General features: G+C 39.5%; 3 protein-coding genes across 4 annotated transcripts in view; 1 reads left to right on the forward strand and 2 right to left on the reverse strand.

Annotated features, from left to right (window-relative positions):
- dlg2 (discs, large homolog 2 (Drosophila)) overlaps positions 1-9,679 on the reverse strand; it is a 507,064-nt gene extending 497,385 nt beyond the window's left edge. Inside the window, 3 exon segments of the mRNA XM_078402648.1 lie at positions 8,410-8,457; positions 8,460-9,112; positions 9,662-9,679. Coding sequence (XP_078258774.1) covers positions 8,410-8,457; positions 8,460-8,532 — 121 coding nt within the window. The 5' untranslated portion in view covers positions 8,533-9,112; positions 9,662-9,679.
- Positions 9,680-9,897: 218 nt separating this feature from the next.
- tmem126a (transmembrane protein 126A) lies at positions 9,898-25,333 on the forward strand. Its single transcript, XM_078402651.1, has 5 exons — positions 9,898-10,059; positions 10,300-10,418; positions 16,944-17,137; positions 17,564-17,678; positions 19,090-25,333. The coding sequence occupies exons 2-5, from the start codon at positions 10,309-10,311 to the stop codon at positions 19,292-19,294; spliced, it is 624 nt and encodes a 207-aa protein (XP_078258777.1). The 5' UTR covers positions 9,898-10,059; positions 10,300-10,308; the 3' UTR covers positions 19,295-25,333.
- The window catches only part of LOC144595310 (synaptotagmin-like protein 2), a 117,001-nt gene continuing 116,181 nt past the window's right edge, over positions 24,563-25,382 (reverse strand). For both annotated transcript variants that reach the window (XM_078402650.1, XM_078402649.1), the window contains one exon: positions 24,563-25,342. In XM_078402650.1, the coding sequence (XP_078258776.1) occupies positions 25,194-25,342 (149 nt within the window). In that variant the 3' untranslated portion in view covers positions 24,563-25,193. The remainder of the gene's footprint in view (positions 25,343-25,382) is intronic.

The following is a 25,382-nucleotide window of genomic DNA, read 5'->3' on the forward strand; positions in this document are numbered from 1 at the left end:
ACACATTGAATGGTAGGCCTCTGGGGAGTGTTGTAGAGCAGAGGGATATAGGAGTGCAGGTGCATGGTCCCTTGAAGGTCGAGTCGCAGGTAGATAAGTTGGTCAAAAAGGCTTTTGGCACACTACTCATTAGTCAGAGTAATGAGTATAGAAGTTGGGAGGTCATGTTGCAGTTGTATAAGACGTTGGTGAGAGCACATTTAGAGTATTGTGTTCAGTTCTGGGCACCATGTTATAGGAAAGATATTGTCAAGCTTGAAAGGGTTCAGAGAAGATTTACGAGGATGTTGCCAGGACGAGAGGGTCTGAGCTACAGGGAGAGATTGAGTAGGCTGGGTCTCTATTCCTTGGAGCGCAGGAAGGGTGTACAAAATCATGAGAGGAATAAATCGGGTAGATGGACAGATTTTCTTACCCGGAGTAGGGGAATCGAGGACCAGAGGACAAAGGTTCAAGGTGAAGGGGAAAAGATTTAATAGGAATTTGAGGGGTAACTTTTTCACACACAGGGTGGTGGGTGTATGGAACAAGCTGCCAGAGGAGGCAGTTGAGGCTGGGACGATCCCAATGTTTAAGAAACAGTTAGACAGGTACATGGATAGGATAACTTTGGTGGGATATGGACCAAGCACAGGCAGTGGGACTAGTGTAACTGGGACATGTTGGCCAGTATGGGCAAGGTGGGCCAAAGGGCCTGTTTCCAGACTGTATCACTCTATGACTACGAGTCTATGAGTTGTGTGTGCCTCGCTGTGTATGTCAAAGATTTTCTGATTTGAAAAGAATAATCGGGCTGAAATATTAATCATTTCACTTCCAAAGACACCATGAATGTGTGACATTGTATAAAAATAATTAAGAAAAATCCCATGGTGTGCTATAAATTTGACAACTCTGTTGATTAAACGAGGAGAAAATCATCTAAATACTTAAATGTGAAGAATACTGCCATGAAGATTATACTTGAACTGCAGTAATGGAACTAGAAATTGGCCAAAGAGAGAGGTTCAAAGGAATACTGCAAATTGGGAGTGAAGGCAGGGTAAAGTCTCCAGATGAAGTTTAAGAGTACAGAATAAAATGGTTGAAAAAAGAGTTGACAAGAAACTATAGTTGGGAAGAGGGGTTTTCAAAAACAATATTGATTTTCAAGTGACTGAGATGCAAACAAATGTAGGTCAGCACATAGTTAATCAGTAAACAAATTGAATTATACCCAGGATTGGACATGAGTGTTTTGAGTGCATTGAAGATTTCAAAATTTCTATTTTGCCTATCACCACTGAACCCTCCTCGGAAATGCTAATCTTACTAATCATGAAAGACGTGAAATGCCTATTACTGGAAAAGTGGTTCCCATCATACTCATTGTTAATATTGTATTTTCCAAGCTAAACAGCACAGAATAAATGAATCGTGGGTGGTATCTTGCAGATAAAAACAGTATTTTTATTTATTAAATACAGTAATATTTTATAAATAGTATTATTGACCTGAGCCTTTTCTACAAAAAAAACTTGAGAAATATCTAATTACTTAGTTTAAAGATACCGCTTGGAAACATGCCCTTCGGCACATCGCGTCCATCCCAACCATCAATCACTCGTTTACACTAGCTCTATGTGATGTCACTTTCGCATTCATTCTATACACACTAGGGTCAATTCTATAGAGGCCAATTAACCGACAATCCCATACAAGTTTGGGAGGAAACTGGAGCATCTGGAGGAAATACATATAGTCACAGAGAGAACGTGCTAACTCCACACAGGGAACACCAAGGTCAGGATCAAATCTGGGTTGCTGGTGTTGAGGCAGCAGTTCAACCAGCTGTGTCACCGTGCTGCTCTTGAATTTAAATTCCCAAGTTCCATGGAGAATTCACATACATGTCTCGGAATCAATGCTCTAGGACTTGCACTGTAGTCCAGTGCTTAAAAACCACTGTCATATCCATTGTCGTATTGGTGGATTTTACTAAAAAAGTGCACTGGAATTCAAATAGTGCATAGATATTTATATACAGCCATAGACAAACCCTTCCTTGTGGAAGTGATCAATTTGAGTGATGCTTTAAAATGAATCTACTAACCACAGTGAAGATGTAGTGCAGAACCACATGAAACACAGCATGCAAGATTTCAATTATGAGGATACAGTTCATTAAGGTAGTTTATATTTTCATGTACAGGGGATTGAGAGAGATAGTACAAGTATTTAAGACAATTCAATTAATTGACAAGAAATATCAGTCTTTGGTGGGGAACAAAGAACAATGAGACAGTTTAAATATTACTTCTAAGACAGTCAGGGATAAAAATGAAATATACGAAACATTTTCTATGCAAAGGATTGTGGTAAACCGGAAGCCAAGGCCCCAAGACAACAAGAATTCAGCAGATAAGGCATTATCCGTGGAAAGAAATGGACAGACATTTCAGGTCTGGATCCTTCTTGCTCATAAAACCTTCCTACTTTCTAAATAAAAACTTGTATTTTGATTCAAGTATCCATTTTTTAAGTTGTCTGCAGTTCCAGGCCCCAACTGGAAGCATCACCTATCCATTCCCTCCACAGGTACATGTTGAGTTATTCCAGAACTTTGTGTTTTGAGCAAGATCCCGGCATCTACTGTTCCTTGTGTCTCCAAGTCGAGTTCTTGCTTGACAATTTTCAGAAAGTTACCGGAATATTTTTTTCATTCACTGAAAATACATTAGACAATAGACAATAGGTGCAGGAGTAGGCCATTCAGCCCTTTGAGCCAGCATCATCATTCAATGTGATCATGGCTGATCATTCTCAATCAGTACCCCGTTCCTGCCTTCTCCCCTACCCCCTGACTCCGCTATCCTGAAGAGCTCTATCTACCTCTCTCTTGAATGCATTCAGAGAATTGGCGTCCACTGCCGTCTGAGACAGAGAATTCCACAGATTTACAACTCTCTGACTGAAAACGTTTTTCCTCATCTCCGTTCTAAATGGCCTACCCCTTATTCTTAAACTGTGGGCCCTGGTTCTGGACTCCCCCAACATTGGGAACATGTTTCCTGCCTCTAACATGTCCAACCCCTTAATAATCTTATATGTTTCAATAAGATCCCCTCTCATCCTTCTAAATTCCAGGGTATACAAGCCGAGTCGCTCCAGTCTTTCAACATACGACAGTCCCGCCATTCCGGGAATTAACCTAGTAAACCTACGCTGCATGCCCTCAATAACAAGAATATCCTTCCTCAAATTTGGAGACCAAAACTGCACACAGTACTCCAGGTGCGGTCTCACTAGGGCCCTGTACAACTGCAGGACCTCTTTGCTCCTATACTCAACTCCTCTTTTTTTTTTTTTAGATTTAGACAATAGATGCAGGAGTAGGCCATTCAGCCCTTCGAGCCAGCACCGCCATTCAATGCGATCATGGCTGATCACTCTCAATCAGTTCTTGTTATGAAGGCCAACATTCCATTGGCTTTCTTCACTGCCTGCTGGACCTCCATGCTTCCTTTCAGTGACTGATGCACCAGGACACCCAGATCTCGTTGTACGTCCCCTTTTCCTAACTTGACACCATTCAGATAATAATCTTCCTTCCTATTCTTATCACCAAAGTGGATAACCTCACACTTAACCACATTAAACTGCATCTGCCATGCATCCGCCCACTCACACAACCTGTCCAAGTCACCCTGCAACCTCATAGCATCTTCCTCACAGTTCACACTGCCACCCAGCTTTGTGTCATCTGTAAATTTGCTAATGTTACTTTCAATCCCTTCATCCAAGTCATTAATGTATATTGCAAATAGCTGCGGTCCCAGCACCGAGCCTTGCAGTACCCCACTAGTCACTGCCTACCATTCTGAAAGGGACCCATTTATCCCCACTCTTTGCTTTCTGTCTGCCAACCAATTTTCTATCCATGTCAGTACCCTACCCCCAATACCATGTGCTCTAATTTTGCCCACTAATCTTCTATGTGGGACCTTGTCGAAGGCTTTCTGAAAGGCAAGGTACACTACATCCACCGGCTCTCGTCTGTCAATTTTCTTAGTTACATCCTCAGAAAATTCCAGAAGATTAGTCAAACATGATTTCCCCTTCATAAATCCATGCTGACTCAGAACGATCCTGTTACTGCTATCCAAATGCTCCGCAATTTCATCTTTTATAACCGACTCCAGCATCTTCCCCACCACTGATGTCAGACTAACTGGTCTATAATTACCTGTTTTCTCTCTCTGCCTCCTTTCTTAAAAAGTGGGATAACATTAGCTACCCTCCAATCGACAGGAACTAATCCTGAACCAATAGAACATTGGAAAATGATCACCAATGAGTTCACAATTTCTAGAGCCACTTCCTTAAGTACCCTGGGATGCAGACCATCAGGCTCTGGGGATTTTTCAGCCTTCAGTCCCATCAGTCTACCCAACACCATTTCCTGCCTAATGTGAATTGTCTTCAGTTCCTCCGTCACCCTAGGATCTCCGGCCACTAGAACATCTGGGAGATTGTTTGTATCTTTCTTAGTGAAGACTGATCCAAAGTACCGGTTCAACTGGTCTGCCATTTCCTTGTTCCCCATAATAAATTCCCCTGCTTCTGTCTTCAAGGGACCCACATTTGCCTTAACTATTTTTTTCCTCTTCACATACCTAAAAAAGCTTTTACTATCCTCCTTTATATTATTGGCTAGCTTACCCTCGTACCTCATCTTTTCTCCCCATATTGCCTTCTGTTGCTCTTTTAAAGGTGTCCCAATCCTCTGGCTTCCCGCTCTTCTTTGCTATCATATCATATCATATATATACAGCCGGAAACAGGCCTTTTCGGCCCTCCAAGTCCGTGCCGCCCAGCGATCCCCGTACATTAACACTATCCTACACCCACTAGGGACAATTTTTACATTTACCCAGCCAATTAACCTACATACCTATGTTATACTTCTCTTTTATTTTTATGCTGTCCTTGACTTCCCTTGTCAGCCACTGGTACCTCTTACTCCCCTTAGAATCTTTCCTCCTCTTTGGGATGAATTGATCCTGCAACTTCTGCATTATTCCCAGGAATACCTGCCATTGCTGTTCCACCGTCTTCCCTGCTAGGGCCTCCTTCCAGTCAAATCTGGCCAGCTCCTGCCTCATGCCTCTGTAATCCCCTTTGCTATACTGTAATACTGACACTTCCGATTTTCCCTTCTCCCTCTCAATTTGTAGATTAAAACATATTATGATCACTGCCTCCTAATGGCTCTTTTACCTTGAGTTCCCTTATCAGATCAGGTTCATTACACAACACTAAATCCAGAATTGCCTTCTCCCTGGTAGGCTCCAGTGCAAGCTGTTCTAAGAATCCAACTCGGAGGCACTCCACAAACTCCCTTTCCTGGTGTCCAGTACCAACCTGATTTTCCCAGTCCACCTACATGTTGAAATCTCCCATAACCACCATAGCATTACATTTGCGACATGCCAATTTTAGCTCTTGATTCAACTTGCACCCTTTGTCGAGGCTACTGTTTGGGGGCCTGTAGATAACTCCCATTAGGGTCTTTTTACCCTTACAATTCCTCATTTCTATCGATACTGATTTTACATCTCTTGATTCTATATCACCCCTTGCAAGGGAGTGAATATCATTCCTTACCAACAGAGCGACCCCACCCCCTCTGCCCACCTGTCTGTCTTTTCGATATTCTACTCACTACCTTAAATCACCCACCACAATCCAAGAAGGAAGAGTGAAGCCAATGTTTTCCCTCGTTTTGATGGTTGTACAACCATCAAAATGAGGGAATGAATCAACAATCTCCAATATGAAAATATCCAATCACAGAGGAAGAGCTGAATAATTAGAACAGAGTAATAAGTGAGATTTGGAATGCTTCTCATGGGAAGCCAATACCAATCAAGGCAATTTAAACTCAATAAATCATTTCTGTGTTATATACTTAACAGTATCTGCAGTGAACTGAAAATAAATAGCATACATGCAAGCTATTCTCTAAAATGATTTACATCTGCAATCTATTGTTTCAAAAGAAATAAAAAGACAAATCACATTTATTAATTTTACTTCACTTTTGGTAATTTCCATAATTTAAAATTAATACAAAGTTTTCTTGACACCCATCAAACATTGTAAGTTTTAGGCATAGTGTTCACAAAACATCCCTCTAATACTATCTCACACCAGCTCTGCCCCTGCTGAAACCCACATGAATGAATGCTTTATTGTCACATGTGACAAATCACAGTGAAATTCTTTGCTTGCATACCCAAGGTATGCAATAGTCACCACATAAAGGGCGCTTACAAAGTTACAAAGTATCCTGCACCAGGTCCTCCTTTGAGCTCCACCCCCACCCTCTCAGAGGTCCCCCTTTTGTTCCTTCCCCCTCCATTTCCATGTCATTTCTAAACACAATTCAAAAGAGGAATGGCAGTTAGGATTCTCATTCTCTTCCCCATAAACGTGGCATTCAAAACTTACAGCTAATCTTCCCTGACAATTTTGTTTACTCCGCAAATTCCTGAAGCCCAAGATGGTCACAAATTTGAGGGGGTCAATGCTCATAAACACGTATGAAAAAAATGGAAGTGCGAATTTGGTACAAACAAACACAAATTTTGACATGAGGAATTGGTGGTAAATTTAAAAGGTGAAAAAAAACTCTGGAGGGAGAATCATTATCAATACCAGCTATCATAAAGACTAGGAAGAGAAGTTGAGACGTCAAGTCAGTAACTGGGAAGGTGAAGGTAAATGCTATGCATCAGACAAGAAATCCATGGTTATTTCAGTGCAGGATAATTCTGAAATATCAGCCATCTTTGGTTGAGGACAGAAATCTGATACATGCCTACCTTCGACTTATGTGAACTGAGAAACATAGAACATAGAAAATAGGTGCAGGATTAGGCCATTCGGCCCTTCGAGCCTGCACCGCCATTCAATATGATCATGGCTGATCATCCAGCTCAGTAACCTGTACCTGCCTTCTCTCCATACCCCCTGATCCCTTTAGCAAAAAGGGCCAAATCTAACTCCCTCTTAAATATAGCCAATGAACTGGCCTCAACTACCTTCTGTGGCAGAGAATTCCACAGACTCACCACTCTCTGTGTGAAGAACTGTTCTAAAAGACTTCCCCCTTATCCTTAAGCTGTGACCCCTGGTTCTGGACTCCCCCAACATCGTTAGGCTAACTGGTCTATAATTCCCCGTTTTCTCTCTCCCTTCCTTTTTAAAAAGTGGGGTTACATTAGATTGTTCCAGAGATCAGTGAAATCGCACACCATCAGATTTGGGGACAGTTTCTTCCCAGCTGTTATCAGGCAACTGGATCATCCTACCACAATCAGAGAGCAGTGCTGAACTACTATCTACATCTTTGATGACCCTCAGACCATCATCAATCAGACTTTGCTGGCTTTACCTTGCACTAAACATTCTTCCCTTATTATATATCTATACACTGTAAATGGATCGATTGTAATCATGTATTGTCTTTCTGCTGACTGGTTAGCACATAACAAAAGCTTTTCACTGTACCTTGGTACACGTGACAATAAACAAAACTGAACTGAACAGTGAGAAATTATTGTATTGGGAACTAAAGCGGAGATCAACATTGGGTTGAGCTAATCAGTAGCTGCAAAAATATGATGAACGGAGGGTAAAAACGTTAGAGAACTAAACTGCTACACATAATTCCTACCCCAATAAGTGTAAAACTCGCATTTTTATTTGTACAAAAATAAGAACAGGTGCTGCACATCCAAGAAGGCAACGGTTAATGACAGTAATATTTTAGTCAGTGGCCCATATATATATATATACCAATAAATAAAAATGAAAAAAATATTCTAACATTTTCTACTTTATGTACAGAACTTCCACGTCGTTAAAAACTATGACCTCAAAACAGGAAACACTTCAACTCTTTTGTTGTTGATGTTGAACAGACTATGAAGCGCTGAAGCAGTTTACGTGCATACCTACAATGCAAATTAAAACATCGCATTCCCGTTTCCCATCGTACAGAAGTCTAATTAAGTTATTTAACTTGGGAAACGTCATACATGGCAAATAAGCAAATGGAAATAAAAAATTCCCAGCGTTACTTAAGTAACAAATAGTAGGAAAAATTACTCTCAGTCTTAAACAGAGGTCAGCATTTAATTGTTTATTTCAAAGTTAGAAATTAGTAACTTAAATATTTTTTTCCTTTAATCGATTAAGAATCGTATCAAACTTTGTATTTTTAAGTAATGGATTGAGTTTATCTCCTGAAAATACTACGATGCCTGAAAACTGACGTTAAAGTATTAGGCATGTTTATAGTATGACTACTAAAATATCTAACTTTAATGCATACGAATCACAATTACTTTAAACTTAACTCACCTTGTTTTTTCACTGGCATTTTTTTCTCAGAATGTGGAGCTTGTTTTTATTAGCATCAACTTTCTCCAGCTCTCGAGATGCTGGCACCCGACACGGCTCGTGTTTTCCTCTTCTCACTCCCATCAAACTACTGTCACACACCGTCAATGGTTAAACCCCCTTCGTAACGAATGCCCAATGACTATGTTCTAATTAATAGAAACAACCCCCTCTCTCCATCACGCACTCATAAATGCATACATCCAGAAAACCTCGAATAAAAACTTCAAGAAGAAGCTATTTTAAAAATGGAAAAAATAAATTTCCAGATGCGATATTGCGATAATTCAACCCAGTCCAATCTCAGTCGGATTCGATTCTTTTTAAGGAAAAGACGCAATCTTCACAACTTTTAATATCCAAATCGATAAGTTCAAAGATCGTGTTTATTCCATGCTATTCCTTTCCGGGAAAACAATCTGTTTTATTTTCCCTAAATGATTTATTTTGGCAGCTTGTTAGGATTTGCTGTCAGGTACGGATGCGCTGTTTGACCGAGCCAGAAGTGAAGATGTACTGGGGGAAAAAATTGCAGCAGATGCCCGCACTAAGCGTCCAAACATTCAAAGTGCAACATATTTTGCTGTTTTCATATCAGTTTCTCATTCCTTGAAGAAGCTGCTCCTGGTGGCCATACCCACCATCCTTGTGCAACTGTTTGTGTCTTTAAAAAAAGAGAATTAAAGCAATCAAAATATATTTCCCCAAACACAAATGAAGGATACAAATCAAAACATTTTTTTACAAACAATTAGGAAAATGCTATCGCAGCACATTATGATTTCAAAAGAATAATCTTGTTTGTTTCAGCGATGTATTTCCTTCCTAAATTATACTAAAAACTGTTAGGATTTGCAGCCTCTATTAGGATTTAATGCATAATAAAAATAACCAAGGGCACTACCCATCTCAGTCCAAAAATATTTAAAAGTGACACACCGCGGACGTGGGGGAAAAGACCAGATCGGAGCAGGTTTCTTCATTCCCCGGTGCTCCTGGTGCGGGTTGAGCATGAAATCCGGATTAAAGGGCCAAAAACATAGCGCGACACCTGCCGAGAATGTTTATTCATACTTAGATTTATCTCCTCTGCTTAAATAGATATAGCACGCGGAATAATTTAAAACGCACCTCCCAGTGAAAGGCAATACTTTTATAGAACTGCCTGCACCAGGGAGCTACTGGCTCCCGCTCTGCCTTTGCCCGTCCCCACCTCCGCTTCCACCTCTCCCTCTGGCTCCGACTCTCGCCCAACAGTCGCAGCGGCACCCGCTCGCGAACGGAAGGAGCTCGCGCAGCCGTTGAGTGGCGTTTGTATTCACCACTCGGGAACGAGGAGCCGGCCGGTGGCGGCCAGGAACAGCCTATCGGAGCTGCGCAAGGGGGCGGGTCTTCCGCTGACTCCGCACGGGGAGGAGAGACTGCGAGGAGACCGTCAGTGGGTCGGTCGGTCAGGTGATGAACATGTCTGCGATCAGCGTGCTGGGCTCATTTGGAGGGCAAACGCAAATCTGACAGTGTACACGCTAAGATAGTGAATTTCGCCTTTTTCTCACTGATCTCGGCAACTGCTCCACTTGTTGTCAGTCGGGTGTAGAAGTTCTTGCTCAGGTATTTTTGTGTTCCATTTTGCAAAAGATGTTAAAGCGTACTTGCACTAATTGCTGAAATTACGGCACTTTTCCATTGTTAAACCGAACCTATTCATTAATGATAAATTGGTTTTGTTGCGCGGTTTATTTAAATAAATTATACACAATCGGGTCTATTAATCTGACGCCATTTTTTAATTGACAGTGTAGAGGATTGGTAGTTTACAATATTTAATTTTAAATTATTAAATAATTGTAGGCAACGATAATGGAAGACAATGTTACATTACTTGGACAAGATCATCAAAATAATATTCCCAGCCCAAATGTGATGCAAATGCTCATCGAACGGTTTGAACGTCTTCCAGAATTGGACAGGTGGGTTACTCTATATCTATCCCTGCAAAATAATTTGTATGATGTTACGCAGAATGCAATAACAAGTACTATAAGTAGTGATGTATTTCAGCATAGGCTGTTCAAGAATTTAATCATATAAGTGGACCTCTATTCATGTTTGCTTAAACCGAATGAATTGTAAGTGAGCAAGTGTCATTTTTTTAAGTTAACTGAAACGAGCATAATCTGTAAAGGTGGCGATTGAAGCCATTTGCGTAATTATACATATGTGGTTTATGAATAGAACAACCCTTGATCAGAGAAGAAGACCATAGCAAGCCTACTCTTGTTTTACTTCATGGCTACAACTTTGTGAGCTGTTGTGTGTGTGTGTCGTAGTGAAGGATCTGCCTGGATGGATAGTTATTTTTTTCTTTGATTTAGCTGGGAGGTCTTTGAGATCAGTATGTTCCTTTTCATTCTTGAAGTTTAGAAATGAATAATTGTTCCTTGAGTACAAATTGTAGCCAGTGATAGTGGACCATATATTAGAAACTAAAAAAGAGGAGGCTCCTGCAGTTTCTAGAAATAATTTATCTTTGTAACAAATAAGATGTTTCAAGAGATGACAGATTGGTAGCTTATTTTCTTGACCCAGTTACTCTTACAAGAAATGTAAAGGCATTTACTCTTACAAGAAATGTGGATATGCCATCCAGGTTGACAAGGATATTCCATTTTAATTTGAACCCTTCCTTAAAAAAAACGCCAAATCATCAAATAATAGAGTTTCATCCTACTTTTATGTTATTCATTCCAAGAGAAACGCAGTCAGTCTGAAGAGGGATCCCAAAACATTCTGTCCATTTCCTTCCACAGATGCTGCCTGACCTGCTGAATTCCCTCAGTACTTTGTTTTATGCATTCCAACAAGTCTTTCAGACTAGTCAGAAAAGTAAAAGCATAATTTTCCGAGATGAACTGAGAAGATGAATACAAAACTGACTCAATGAAAGGAAGCAAAGAGAATATTAAACATTTTTTTTCTAATGGCTGAATGGCTGGTTGCATTTCAGTTCAATTGAGCATAGCACTGATCCTTTCCATTATATCAGTAACTTAATCATTTTCCCTAATTTTGTCTATGAAATTTATATTTGACAATAACAAGGTGAGAATTTGCACATTAAATGGTAGAATTTGGAAAATGTAAAGGAACAGAGAGGCTTTTGTATGCAAATCAATGCCCCATTCAAAGCACTAACAGGAAATACACTGATATTTTTCCCTTTACTGACCAAGATGTAGAAAAGAAAAGCAGGGAGCAGTACAGCTCTTTAGAAAACTATTATCTTTCACAGTGCTATCACATTTCAGGAAGGATTTGAAGGTACAAGAAAATATACTAGAGCTTTGAGGGTGTAACAGGACTGGAGAATTATTGTTAGAAAGAAAGATTTTAATATGCTTAGGTGGTTTTTATTAGAACCAAGAATGCTAAAGGGAGATTTTATTTGTGGTGAATAAAATTATAAGGGATTGTTTAAAGTTGATAAGAAAGGCAGATTTCACTAAGCATAGAATTCAATATCCAGGAGACAGATTCAGTAAATAGGTGAAAGATTAAAGGTATCACAAAATGCTGGCGTAACTCAGCAGGTCAGACAGCATCTAGGAGAGAGGGAATGGGTGACGTTTCGGGATTAAATGTAATTGAAGAAAAAAATCAGTTCATCAGTAATATGGATATGGCAGAATCAATCTTGTTGCTTTTTAAAAGTAAACTTGAAGTGTTTCTATCTTCTAAGAGCTGGGATATTGAATTGATCTGTTACATTATCTTAGCCTTCAAGATCAAGGATTATTTACTATTTCACCTTTTTTTTTAAATGTCCTCCAGTATTTTTATGTCCTATTATACAAGAGATTTTAAATTGCACATGGACTGATTGCTGATGCTGTGGCACTTTAGACCTACAGTGCCCTCCATAATGTTTGGGACAAAGACCCATCATTTATTTATTTGCCTCTGTACTCCACAATTTGAGATTTGTAAAAGAAAATATCAAATGTGGTTAAAGTGCACATTGTCAGATTTTAATAAAGGCCATTTTTATACATTTTGGTTTCACATTTAGAAATTACAGCAGTGTTTATACATAGTCCCCCCATTTCAGGGCAACAAATTGTTTGGGACACAGCAAAGTCATGTAAATGAAAGTAGTCATGTTTAGTATTTTGTTGCATATCCTTTGCATACAATGACTGCTTGAAGTCTGCGATTCATGGACATCACCAGTTGCTGGGTGTCTTCTCTGGTGATGCTCTGTATTGCAGCCATCTTTAGCTTATGCTTGTTTTGGGGGCTAGTCCCCTTTAGTTTACTCTTCAGCATATAAAAGGCATGCTCAATTGGGTTCAGATTGGGTGATTGACTCGGCCACTTAAGAATTGACCAATTTTTAGCTTTAAAAAACTTTGTTGCTTTAGCAGTATGTTTGGGATCATTGTCTTGCTGTAGAATGAACCGCCGGCCAATGGGTTTTGAGGCATTTATTTGAACTCGAGCAGATAGGATGTGTCTATACACTTTAGAATTCATTCTGCTACTACCATCAGCTGTTGTATCATCAATGAAGATAAGTGAGCCAGTACCTTCAGCAGCCATACATGCTGAGGCCATAACACCCCCACCACCATGTTCCATAGATGAGGTGGTATGCTTTGGATCTTGGGCAGTTCCTTCTCTCCTCCATACTTTGCTCTTGCCATCATTCTGATATAAGTTAATCTTCGTCTCATCTGTCTCCAAGACTTTTTTCCAGAAATGTGGTTGCTCTTTTAAGTACTTCTTGGCAAACTAATCTGGCCATCCTATTTTTGCGGCTAATCAGTGGTTTGCATCTTGCAGTGTAGCCTCTGTATTTCTGTTCATGAAGTCTTCTGCGGACAGTGGTCATGGACAAATCCACACCTGACTCCTGAAGAATGTTTCTGATCTGTCGGACAGGTGTTTGGGGATTTTTCTTTATGCTAGAGAGAATTCTGCTGTCATCACCTGTGGAGGTCTTTCTTGGCCTGCCAGTTCCGTTACGATTAGTAAGCTCACCCATGCTCTCTTTCTTCTTAATGGTGTTCCTAACAGTTGATTTTGGCAAGCCTAATGTTTGGCTGATGTCTCTAACAGTTTTATTCTTGTATCTGTCTCATAATGGCTTCTTTGACTTTCATTGGCACAACTTTGGACCTCATGTTGATAAACAGCAATAAAAGTTTCCAAAGGTAAAGGAGAGACTAGGTGCTGAGAGCGCTCTTATACTTGCATTAAGGGGGCAATTAAACACCCTTGAGCAATTACAAACACCTGTGAAGCCATGTGTCCCAAACATGTGCCCTGAAATGGGGGGACTATGTATGAACACAGTTGTAATTTCTACATGGTGAAACCAAAATGTATAAAAGTAACTTTTAATAAAATTTGATCATGTACACTTTAATCACGTGATTTTTTCTATTACAAATCTCAAATTGTGGAGGACAGAGGCAAATAAATAAATGATGGGTCTTTGTCCCAAACATTCTGGAGGGCACTGTATGTGGGAACCTGCCACAGGTGGCATTTGTTTGGGAAAGACAGTTGGGTAGCATGTGAGTGGTGTTTCCGCTGCTTTTACCAGGCTTTTGCATGCTACCGAAGTGACATGATGTGCCAGCTTAGATTCGTCTTCTCCATTTTGAATAGTGATAGGCCAGGAGGCAGTGACAATGTTACATTTTATTTTTGAAGGAGGGTTTGTTAACATTTTTTAATCGTTTCTTGTCCTGGCAATTCCCTGCCCTAATGGATATTGGAATTGATTGCCTGTTTGGAGGTTTCTGGTTTTGAGTAAGCAAGCAATCTGGGCTGCTTATTGAAGCTGAATGAAAACAGTTTGGAGTATCATGTGCAGTTCTGGTGACCCCATTACAGGATGATGTAGAGAGGGTGCAGAAGAACTTTACCAGCATATTGCCTGGGTTAGAGGCTATTAACTATATGGAGAGGGTGGACAAACTTGAATTGTTTTCTCTGGACTGAGGGGAGTCCTGATAGAATTGTGTAAAATTATTAGACATAGATAAGGTAGACAGCCATAACCTTTTTTTCGTGGGCCAAAGACTAAATGGCATAGCCTTGAAGTGAGAGAGCCAAAGTTAACGAAGATGTGCAGGGCAAGGGTGGTGAGTGCCTGGAATGTGCTGCTGGGATGGTGGTTGAGATAGATACAATAGTGGCTTTAAGAAGCTTTTTGATAGGCACATGGATATGCAGGGATAGAGGTGTATAAATCACGTGCAGGCAGAGGAAATTAGTTTCACTTGACATCGTGCTCAATGTGGCCAAAGGGCCTGTTCCTGTGCTCTACTGTACTATTGTAATTGTAATTAATTTGCTAGCCAAGTATGCAAAAACATACAAGGAATTTGATTTGCCATACAGTCATACCAAAAAAGCAACAAGACACACAACTACATAAAAATGAACATAAACATCCACCACAGGGCACTGTAATGGAAGGCAATAACGTATTATCTTCTTCCCTCCTTTTCTCCCGCGTTCGGGGCAGTCAAACCACCCGCAGTCGGGGCGATCAAAGCTCCCGCAATTGGGACAGTCGAAGCTCCTGCGGTTGAAGCTCCTGAAGTCGATCCCTAACCAAGACACCGCGAGCTCCACGATGTTAAGTCTGCAGGTTCCTGTGGTTGGAGCTCCAGAAGTTGATTCCTGACAAAGGGATCGCAAGCTCCACGATGTTGAGCCTGCAGGCTCCTACGGTTGGAGCTCCCGAAGTCGATCCCCAGCAAAAGGACCGCCAGCTGCACGATGTTAGGCCACAGTGCAGACGGAGATACGATACGAAAAAAAATGCATCTCCATCGAGGAAAGAGATTTAGGTTTCCCCCACTCCCCCACATAATACAAAATTAAAGATACACTAAAACAAACATTTAACAACAGACTAAAAACAACAAAAGCAGAAAAGGACGAGACAGACAGTTGGCGAGGCTGCCATCCAATCTATGTTCCAATCACCACTTTTTCTTAAAACTGGCATAGATACAATTGGTCACCTGTGTTTTTCTATACTTTTCTGCACTTTTTTTGCAATTCTTGCATGCTCAATGTATTATTATGAGAGTGCATTGTCTGTGGTGAGATCTCTCAATGTGCTTTAAAAAGACTCCAGCTGTCTCTGGATTTAAAGGAGCAAGGGAGTTTTCCAAGTTGCTTAATCTGTATTTATCATCCTAAAAAATGGATTATCTGGTTATTATCTCAATGCTACCTGTGGGGCTGTTCCCAAATTGGTTGCCATGATGTGTTCACTTCAAAACTGTAGACCTTTAGGCATGTAAGATTTGCAAAACAATTAAGAATACAAGTCTCCCTTTCCCTCACTGAGAGTTTTCTGTGTTTTAAATGGTCATTTAGACAATGGCAAACAAATTACTGATACATGTATAGACTGGATTATCTCTGGAAATTTAAAAGGAGTAAATAGATATTTGCAGGATACCATTGGAACTACAAGTTTTTGCTAATATAGTCAAGTAAGAGATCTTCAAAGGAATGTAACTAGGGGATACAAGAAAATCCAGACAGTGGCTCACAATTCTAGAATATTAAGGAATGTTTAGCTGTTTGAGAAATTGGACATTGAAATTGGACATTGAGGCTCATAAAAATCAGGGAATATGAAATGCCATGGCACCTTCAGTTATTCTCAAACAGCAAAACATTAGAAACATTCATAAAATAGTTGGCGTCGGAAATTGTTTCTCTTGCACGTAAGATAAGGCAAGAAAGTCTACAGCCTTTTGATTTTTTACTGTGATCTCCACCTTCCCACAAAGAACATATGTCTAACTTCTAATATAGATACAAAATGCTGGAGTAACTCAGTGGGACATGCAGCATCCCTGGAGAGAAGGAATGGGTGATGTTTTGGGTCAAGACCTTTCTTCAACTAACCTATTTGAAGCACTTCATTTTGGTGGATGCAAATACTACTAGGCATAGTCATTAGGCAGGTCACCATTCTCTTCTTGGGTACCTTTTGAAGCCGATGGGAATCTCAGATGGCAGTAGCGAGAGGTTGAAGGTGTCCTTGACTATTCCAGCCAGTTTGGGCCCGCACTTTGGGCGGGGGTGCTTTGGATGGATTCACCCTCTTGACGTTGGCCTCAGAAACAGATCATGGGGCTGTGTGGACTCGTAGGTGTCTCATTGTTCTACCTTTCAAACCAAGCATTGAGATCGTCTGAAAGTGATGTATCATTGCTACTTGTACCCAGTTTTGCCTTGTTGGTAATGATGGCATACAAGCTTTGCCACAGTTGTCGAGTGTCCGTCTATGACTAGCTGAATCTGGAATCGTCTCTGCACTCGGGATTGCATTCAGTAGTTTGTACTTGAACTTCTGTAACTCTGAATTACCTGTCCCAAACACCACAGATGTTCTATGTTAGCTTATTAATAGTTGAGATTTGTAAATGAAAACTAGGTTTATTCTTTTTCTCCAGAACATTCTTTGCCTATGGACCGTTCTACCTTGGGATAAATTCAGCATTTGCTGGTTTAATTGCCAACAGTTTCTTTCGGAGAGTCCTTAATATTGCACAAGCTCGTTTTACGTCTGGTTTGCCTATGGCAGTCCTTCCATTTTTGTCGACTGTAGCAGGATATAATGCTGTTGTATCAAAACCTTTGCTTTCAGGTTAGTAAAGGCTCTTGTCTATTTAAAAATATTTTTATACTTGTGCTGCTTGGATTCCACCAGCAATGTTCCTATTTATAGAGCAAAGTATTTTCTGGCAGCCTTTGTCCTATATTAATTTTGATTAATTTTAATGCTTTGGGGAAAAGGAAGAAACTGACCTTCTTACCTAATGCAGAATATGCATTATGTAACAGATTAATACTTTTCCTGAATAAACTGTCCCTTTCATTCTCTCTGTTAGCTAATGGAAAAAGAAGGGAAACAAGGTAGTAAACTAGCAGCCCTGGGGTTGGGGGAGGGAGGCATGGATTGTAAGGATGATGTATCTTGCCTGTATCATTGGAATGTCTGTTTTAAAATAATGCTAAAAGGCATGCTGTAACAATTTTAAGTTGAAACAAGTTCTGAATTAATTTTTTATAGGTGATTTAAACTGTCCCACATGTGCTCTTGTTAGAGGAGGATTGGTAGCTTCTCTTGGTGGGGGGCTATATCCCATTGTTTTGGCCTTGCCTATAAACGCTGGGCTTGCAACAAGGTAAGGACAACTGCACTATTATAAAACCATCTTAATGTTTTGATTCTGTAGTTCCCTCTGCTATCTTCAGGTGAGGGATGTGATGGTCACAATATTTCAGTCCAGTGTTGAAATTGATTTGTAATGTTGTGAATACGTATTTTCAATATTAATTGTGAAAAACATACAACTTCCTTTAGTAGAAGATCTATATGGTTGTCTCGAATAAAAGCATCTTTGACCTTCCTTCCATTGATCATCTCAGAATGGAATTTTCTATCCAGGAAGGTTTTCTAAAAAAAAAATCAGCAACATCACATCCGACAAATGCCTGATTTATGTCTTCAGTTTATGAACAGTTTACAAGAAAGATAGCCTATAAAATGTATTGTAACATTTTAATTGAAATACTGGTTTCTATTCTATTGAAAAATCATAAGCAATCATGACATCAGGCATGCATGGATCACAAGAACACCAAATAGGAGCAGGAGCAGGCCACTGGGCCCCTCAAGCCTGCCTTGCCATTCAGTATAATCATGGCTGATGTATTCTGGCCTCAAATCCTCCTCTGTGCCAGATCCCCATAAACCGTTAATCCATCTGCTCTATCGGAAAAGAAGAAAAGAAATGTCTCTAAAGATAATAAGTATGACTTCTCAAAAGTCTGGGTAGAGAATTTCAGAAATTTCTTAAATGACTGGCCTTTTATTCAAAAGTGTGTCCCCTCATTTGAGATTCTCTAACCCATAAAAAGAATCAGGATAGCATGTTGGCTAAACAAGTGAAAGCTTAAATTAGTTTAAACTTTTGCCAAATAAAATCCAGAATTCGATGACATCTAAAAAGCACAAAAGAACAAGATCTACCATCGTGAACTGAAGAATGGTTTGAATGTAACTTGCTGGGGGCACCCACATGCACTGGGACTAACATTTTCCAAATGTTGTAACATTAATTCTGTTGCTTCTCTGCCCCTATCTATCCTATGCTTTCCTGCTCTATAGTATTTGTTACTTTTTTTTCTTGAGAGTTTATATCGAACTAAGGAACATTTTGCTTCTCTAAATACAAATGTACAAGCAGTGTGGTGCAACGGTACAGTTGCTGCCTTACAGTGCCGGAGACCAGGGTTTGATCCTGACTAGGACCCGATAAGACGGGTGGATGTCTGTACGGAGTTTGTACCTTCTCCCTGGGAGCTGCGAGAGAGTTTTATGGGATCTCTGGTGTCCTCCCATACTTCAAAGACGTACAGGTTGTAGGTTAATTGGCTTGGTATAATTGTAAATTGTCCCTTGTGTGTGTAGGATAGGGTTAGTGTGCAGGCATCGCTGGTCAGTGTGGACTCGGTGGGCCTGTTTCCGCACTATATAAACTAATCTAAACTATTCTATATCTAGTTTCTAATTCCATTATATTTTTCTTCCAGGTACAATACAAGCCCATTGCCAGAAAAAGGAAATATAATAAGATTCTGGGTTGCTGTTTGTCAGCCAATTATGAAGAAATTAAGTTTTGTGATAATCCTTCAAGCTGCCTTTGGAGTCTACCTCAGTTCCAAGCACTATGCAATTTACCTGAAGATGCTTGAACTTCCTCCATCGCACACAGATTCTGAACTAAACATTAGTTAAAGGAGAAAAAGTATTTAATATCATGAAAATTTGACAGGATGTTATCATGTATTAACCAGTATTCAGTGTGGTGTTTAAGAAATGTTACTGACTTGAGTAATGACATTACAACCAATCAAGCTCGTAACAAAAAACCCAAAGCAGTCCCATGTACCTAAAAGACTAATTAGCTGCCACGTCAGTCATAAAATAAATTACTTTTACAGCAGATGAACTTATACTGAAAAATCTTGATTGTTTAAGATTTTTGGTTTGGGTTTACAATCAACAAACAATTCAAAGAAATAAAGCAGATTTCCTTGATATAATGGGAAATTAACTTTCCAGATTTGTAATAAATTTAGTAAAACAAAGACATTGTAATGTGGTGTTATTTTACTGAGCTTCACTCTACGTTAAGGGGGAAGCAGCTCTGCAATTCTGCTCATCCACCCTGTTCCCATCCAACTCCTTCCTTCAAATCTCAATTATATCTTTTGCAAATCAATTGGTAACTGGGGAGCTTGCAGTGTCACTAAAAATGCTGTCATTCGTTCCCTTTTTCTTCTAATGTCTTTGGCCTGCTGCAATTGTTATTTATGCCAACAAAAGTCAGATTATAAATGAAACCATCCATGGTAGATTATATAATTATTGCATACATGTTATGTTTATGATTTTTCATATTTATGGAAAGATTTTCCATATTTATATCTAACAAAAAGCATATTTTTTTACGGTGGCATTTGTGAAAGCAGCCTTGTGATTAGTTGTTTCAGATTCATTTAGAATCAAACTTTTTTTTCTTATGGAGCAAAATGTGGCGCTGATTCATGTCGTGAAGCTTGGAATAAAAGGTATACATCCGAGTTTTCAACACATCATTGATGCGAACAATTCTTTGAAGTTTGATTTGGAATTTAATAAGTTATCTACAAATAATGTGGATGAACAATACAAAAACCCTTTCACTAACTTCAACATTGGAGAAAAATACCAACAACAGTAACAGAGATGCCAAAATGCTTCCAGCTCATTGGCTGTTGTGGAACAGCAAAGATAAAAGGATTCTCTATAAAGTTTCTCCTTAGCTTAGGGGGAAGCATAAATTAACATAATTTATTATTTCTTATACTACCTTTAAAACAGTTTGTTCCTGAACAGAACACTGAAGGAACTCAGCCGGTCAAGCAGCCTCTGTGCAGGCAAAAGATGCAAGTCAAAAATTTGGATCAGGACAGAAAGACTGCTAGTGTAAAGTAGCAAGTGAGGATGGAGGCAGACAGGCGATAGGTGGAACCAGATGGAGAGGGGACGATGGGCAGTTGGAACCAGGTGGGGGAAGGATATGGGATGGATTAACTAATGGAGAGGAAAACCACAGTGTGTGTGGGGGCAGAGAGTGTGTGGCCAGGGATTTGGGTTACTTGAATTAAAAAATGCAATATAACATTGGATTGTAGGAACCCAAACAGAGTTGTTCTTCCAAATTGCTTTTGAGCTCTGAAACAAATGAAAAAGACGAGTCAGGTTGGTATGGGACTGGAAAGGGGAATTCAAATTACATGTAACTGGAAGCTCAAGATGACAGTTGCGACAGAGCATAGGTGCTCTGCAAAACAGTTGTCTAATCTGTGTTTGGTTTCAGCAATATAGCGGAGGCCACATCGCGAGCACCAAATGCAGTGGAGCAGGTTGGAAGAGGTGGAAGTGAACCTCTGCCTCACCTGGAAAGACCGTGTGGTGGTTGCAACTTCTTTGGTTGCAGGGAAACAATGTCTAGGAACACTTTATCTCATTTTCTCAACTTGGGTAATTTACAGACAAGTAGCAAGAACATTGAATTCTTCTATTTCAGGTAACCTGCTCTACCTTGTCTGTTTCTCTCTATCTACCAGGCCCTCTCACTTCTTTTCAAACCACCCACCCCATGGATCCATATCGTACAATTTTTTCACTTTATCCATCCTACTGGGTTCCTGCCTCTCATTATTCTCCTGTGCCCATTCTACTTCCCTTATTTGGTTCCATGCTTTATCTTCCTTTCCTATCTGGTTAGACCATCTGCAGTGTCTTGCTACCTCCAATTATCACTTCCAGCCATTGTTCCCAATTCGGCCCCTCCTGATTCCATCTGCCAATTAATCCCTGCACACTTGGATCCACCTTTTGCTTGCCACCTCGTCCTACTCCTCCCCTTCACCTGTTTATACTAGCTAACTCCCCTCTACCTTTACAATCCAGATGAAGGGTTCCAAGCCTTTTCAAGGTTAACATACTGATACAATCAAAGTAAGTGAGTAGACAGAAATGGCTCAACCTGCTGAGTTCCTTCAGCAGAAAGTTTGTTGCTCCAGGTTAAAGTTGAGTCAAATTCAGTCATATTGCACAAGTATAGTGAGTAACACGTACAATGAAAATCTTACTTGTGGCAGCATCACATGCACATAGACTCCGATAACGCATTACAAATTATACAAGACAGTAAAAAAGAAAATAACTGCAAAAACAACACATTAGTGCAAAACACAATTAGAAAACAAGTTCATGGCAGTGTACCAGGTGATCTTTAGTGCTCTTTTGTGAAGGTAGAATTCCAGCATTGTATGTCTCTAGTTTACTACTTGCGTATGGCATCTTTTTGTCTGGTGAAAATTGTGGTCCTCATGAGTAGGTCAATAAAAATGTGGACTTTACACTCTCTTCTCTACTCATCCCCACCTGCATGCACAAGTGTGAGCTACCTACTCTGGAATTCCTACCTGGTACAGTTCTGGTTGTGCAACAGTAGGAAGGATATCATTATGTTGGAAAAAATGTAGAACATCTTCACCAGGATGTTGCCAAGACTTGTGGGTTTGGGTTATACATTTATGACTTTCAAAAGACATTGGGACAGGTAAATGGATATGAAAGGTTTGGAGGATATGGCAAATACAAGCCCAAAAACTGGAACTAGCCCAGAATACTAATTTAGTTGGCATGGACAAGTTGGATTAAAGGGCCTGTTCCCTTGCTGTATATTCCACAAGCTCTATTGTGCTAGACTGCAGCCCAAGTGCCTGGTGTGAAATGCATATTTTTAACCAAAGCTGATCATCCCTCAGAGTACTGATTTCTGGTGTTGTGCTATGTAGTTAGTGGCATTTTGGTTTTCGTTATTCTTCTTTTCTCCAGTCTACTCACTTGCTTTGATTGTTTTGGTATGTTAATCTTGAGAACCTGCCCAGGTTAAATCTGGGTTCAGTGATTACAGTAATTTCCATGGAGAGAAATGTCTGCAAGGAAGAGTCAGAGCACAGATACAGCCCTTTGGCCCAAATGCATTCATGCCAATCAAGGTGCCTTCCTGAGCTAGTCATATTTGTCTGCCTTTGGCCCATATCCATATCTTAGCCTGTCGAAATGTCCTTTAAATGTACTTGTGCCTACCTTTAGAGTCAGTCACTCAGCGTGGCCCAACTTGCTCATGCCAACCAGATTGCCCCATCTACATTAGTCCCACCTGTCTGAGTTTGGCCTACATCTCTCTATCCATGTACCTGTCCAAAATGGGGTTTTTTAACTTTGTGATAGTACTTATCTCCACTACTTCTTCCAGCAGCTTGTTCCATATACCTATCATCCTTTGTACAAAGAAAGTTGCCCCTAAGGTTCTTCCCCCCCACCCCTCACCTTAAACCTATGGTTATTGATTCTCCTACTCTGGATAAAGACTGCATTTACCTTATCTATTCCTCTGATAAACCTTTATAAGATCACACCTCATCCTCCTGTGCTCCAAGGAATAAAGTCCTAGCCTGAACCTTTCCCTATAGCTTAAGCCCTCAAGTCCTAGCAAAATCCTCATAAATCTTCTCTGTACCTTTCCAGCTTAACATCACGTTTATCACTTCCTCTGACAGCTCTTTCCACCATCCACATTGTCAACTCTCTTCTTTCCCTTCTCACCTTAAATCAATTAGTTCAAGTTAGGAAAAAAATTAGCCATTCACATTATTGATGACTAATGCCCCTCGTGATTTTATATACTTCTTTAGGGTCACCCGCAGCCTCCTGCGCTCAGTGTTGAAATGAAAAGGGCAGTTTTGTAAATAAAATAAACTGTCTACAGACCTTATCTACCGACCCATAACAGAAGTAGGAATAGGTCAGGTACCTTCCTAACCCACCACCCCATGCTGCGCCACCTTTCCATAAGGGGAAAGTTTTATCTTTTACGTCAACTCCACTTACCTGCAGTTCCTCAGTTTCCAATAAAATCAACTGAACTCAGTATAAAATTAATAGAAAATAATTTACCAAATCAGGTAAAGAAAGTAAAAAAATGTCCAAAGATTAAAATTTAAAGGTATGATACTCCATAATTGCTAAAGTTAATTTTCATTGCCAGAATGGCTACATGCTTTTAAGTTACTGAATTACCAAACATTCACTATCATTGAGTGGCCATGTCCCAATCTATTTTGCAATGCTGAGTCTCATCACCAGAAACCTATACAATAAAGTTTATAGGGAAGCAGGACAAGGTGGACAGTAATGTTCAAATTTCAATAGTTAACCATGTACATGTATACACTGAAAGTTATGGATTTATTCCATATTAATTTGAAGCAGCAATATCCTCACATATTCTTCTTCCAAAATCTAGGTCAATAAATACTAATCTATATAATGTTCTTCAGGTCTCTATAGAAATGTATCCTTAATCAAAATCTTCCACTAGTGTATCCATCTCCAAATGATACACAAGAGCAAAAAGGAGGATGGAAATTGCATGGTCCAAACTAACCTTTACAGAACATCCCACCAGGTAATAGGAAACAGTATCAAGGGAACTTTAAATATTGCAGCATCAATAATAAACTGACCTAGGAATGAACATTGTTCATGTTAATGGGGTTGACATGTGTGTTTTGTTGCTTTTTATTGGTATGACTGGCAAATCAAATTCCTCATGTTGCAAAACATACTTGCCTAATAAATTATGATAATGATATCTCAGCTTTGCAAAAAAACATACTTTAATATAGCAAGATATAGCTTCAGCTTTTCTTGTATTTGGGAAAAGCACATAGAATGTTTAATTATCAAAAAGTAAAATGTTTCCATATTATATGTGCCATAAAAATATTTTCTTATACTAGTTTGTAAAAAGACCTCATCCAGCAGTCTTGCGTTACAACATGCAAACTTGCCATACAAGTACTTCTGTAATGTTCTGCGGAGTGAAGCTGCTGAACTAGCCATGGACAGGACTACCATCTTAACGTCAAACCCCAAGTAAATTATTAACAGAAACACTCAATGGTGGTTTGAGTCTTTATTATGAATATACTTATCCGCAGTGTTACATTGCCAACCATTTATGAACAAGAATTTGTTTTCGTCATTTGTCATTGATACGTGTGTAACTGGAAAAAATTCTCATTGATCATTAAAGATATTGAGGTGGAAGCTAATTTTTGGTTAGCAATAACAGACATTAAAGTGACTGGCTTATATAGTACTCCGTGTTTTAAGTGCTACAAAATGAAAGAGTTATCGTATAATTTCCATTCTGTTGATGTTCATCTTCATACAGTATATAAACAAATTAACAATAGGTTTTTATGAGCCAAAATATTGCAGCATCAATAATAAAGTGACTTTGGAATGAAGTAATTACTTAAATTTTAATGGAGATGAATTGTAATATCTCAGCTTTGTAAAGTATTTTAATATAGCAACATAAAGCTTCAGCACTTCTTGTAGTTGATAAAAGCACATAGAATATTTAGTCCAATGTAAATAATTGTCAAAACACAACTTCTTTTTCCATATTATCATATCTGGTTTTGGGCCACAAAAATATTTCATTATATTAGGTTGTAAAAAGACCTCACCCAGATTTGTAATATTTATACTTAAGATTTCAGTTTCAGTTTGTGACGGTTTTACTGAGCATCAACATTCTTAAAGGAAGCACATCCTCCACCCATATATTTGGATGGGTGATCATTTTATTCCATACTCGCTTTTCTTCTTCTGTAGAATCCATCCAGTCTACTGCCATTCCATAACTGTTACCTGTTTAGTAAAAGAAATGGTCAATAAAAAAAAGAATGCA

This window comes from Rhinoraja longicauda, chromosome 7 (genome assembly GCF_053455715.1).
Source record: "Rhinoraja longicauda isolate Sanriku21f chromosome 7, sRhiLon1.1, whole genome shotgun sequence".
Taxonomy (NCBI): domain Eukaryota; kingdom Metazoa; phylum Chordata; class Chondrichthyes; order Rajiformes; family Arhynchobatidae; genus Rhinoraja; species Rhinoraja longicauda.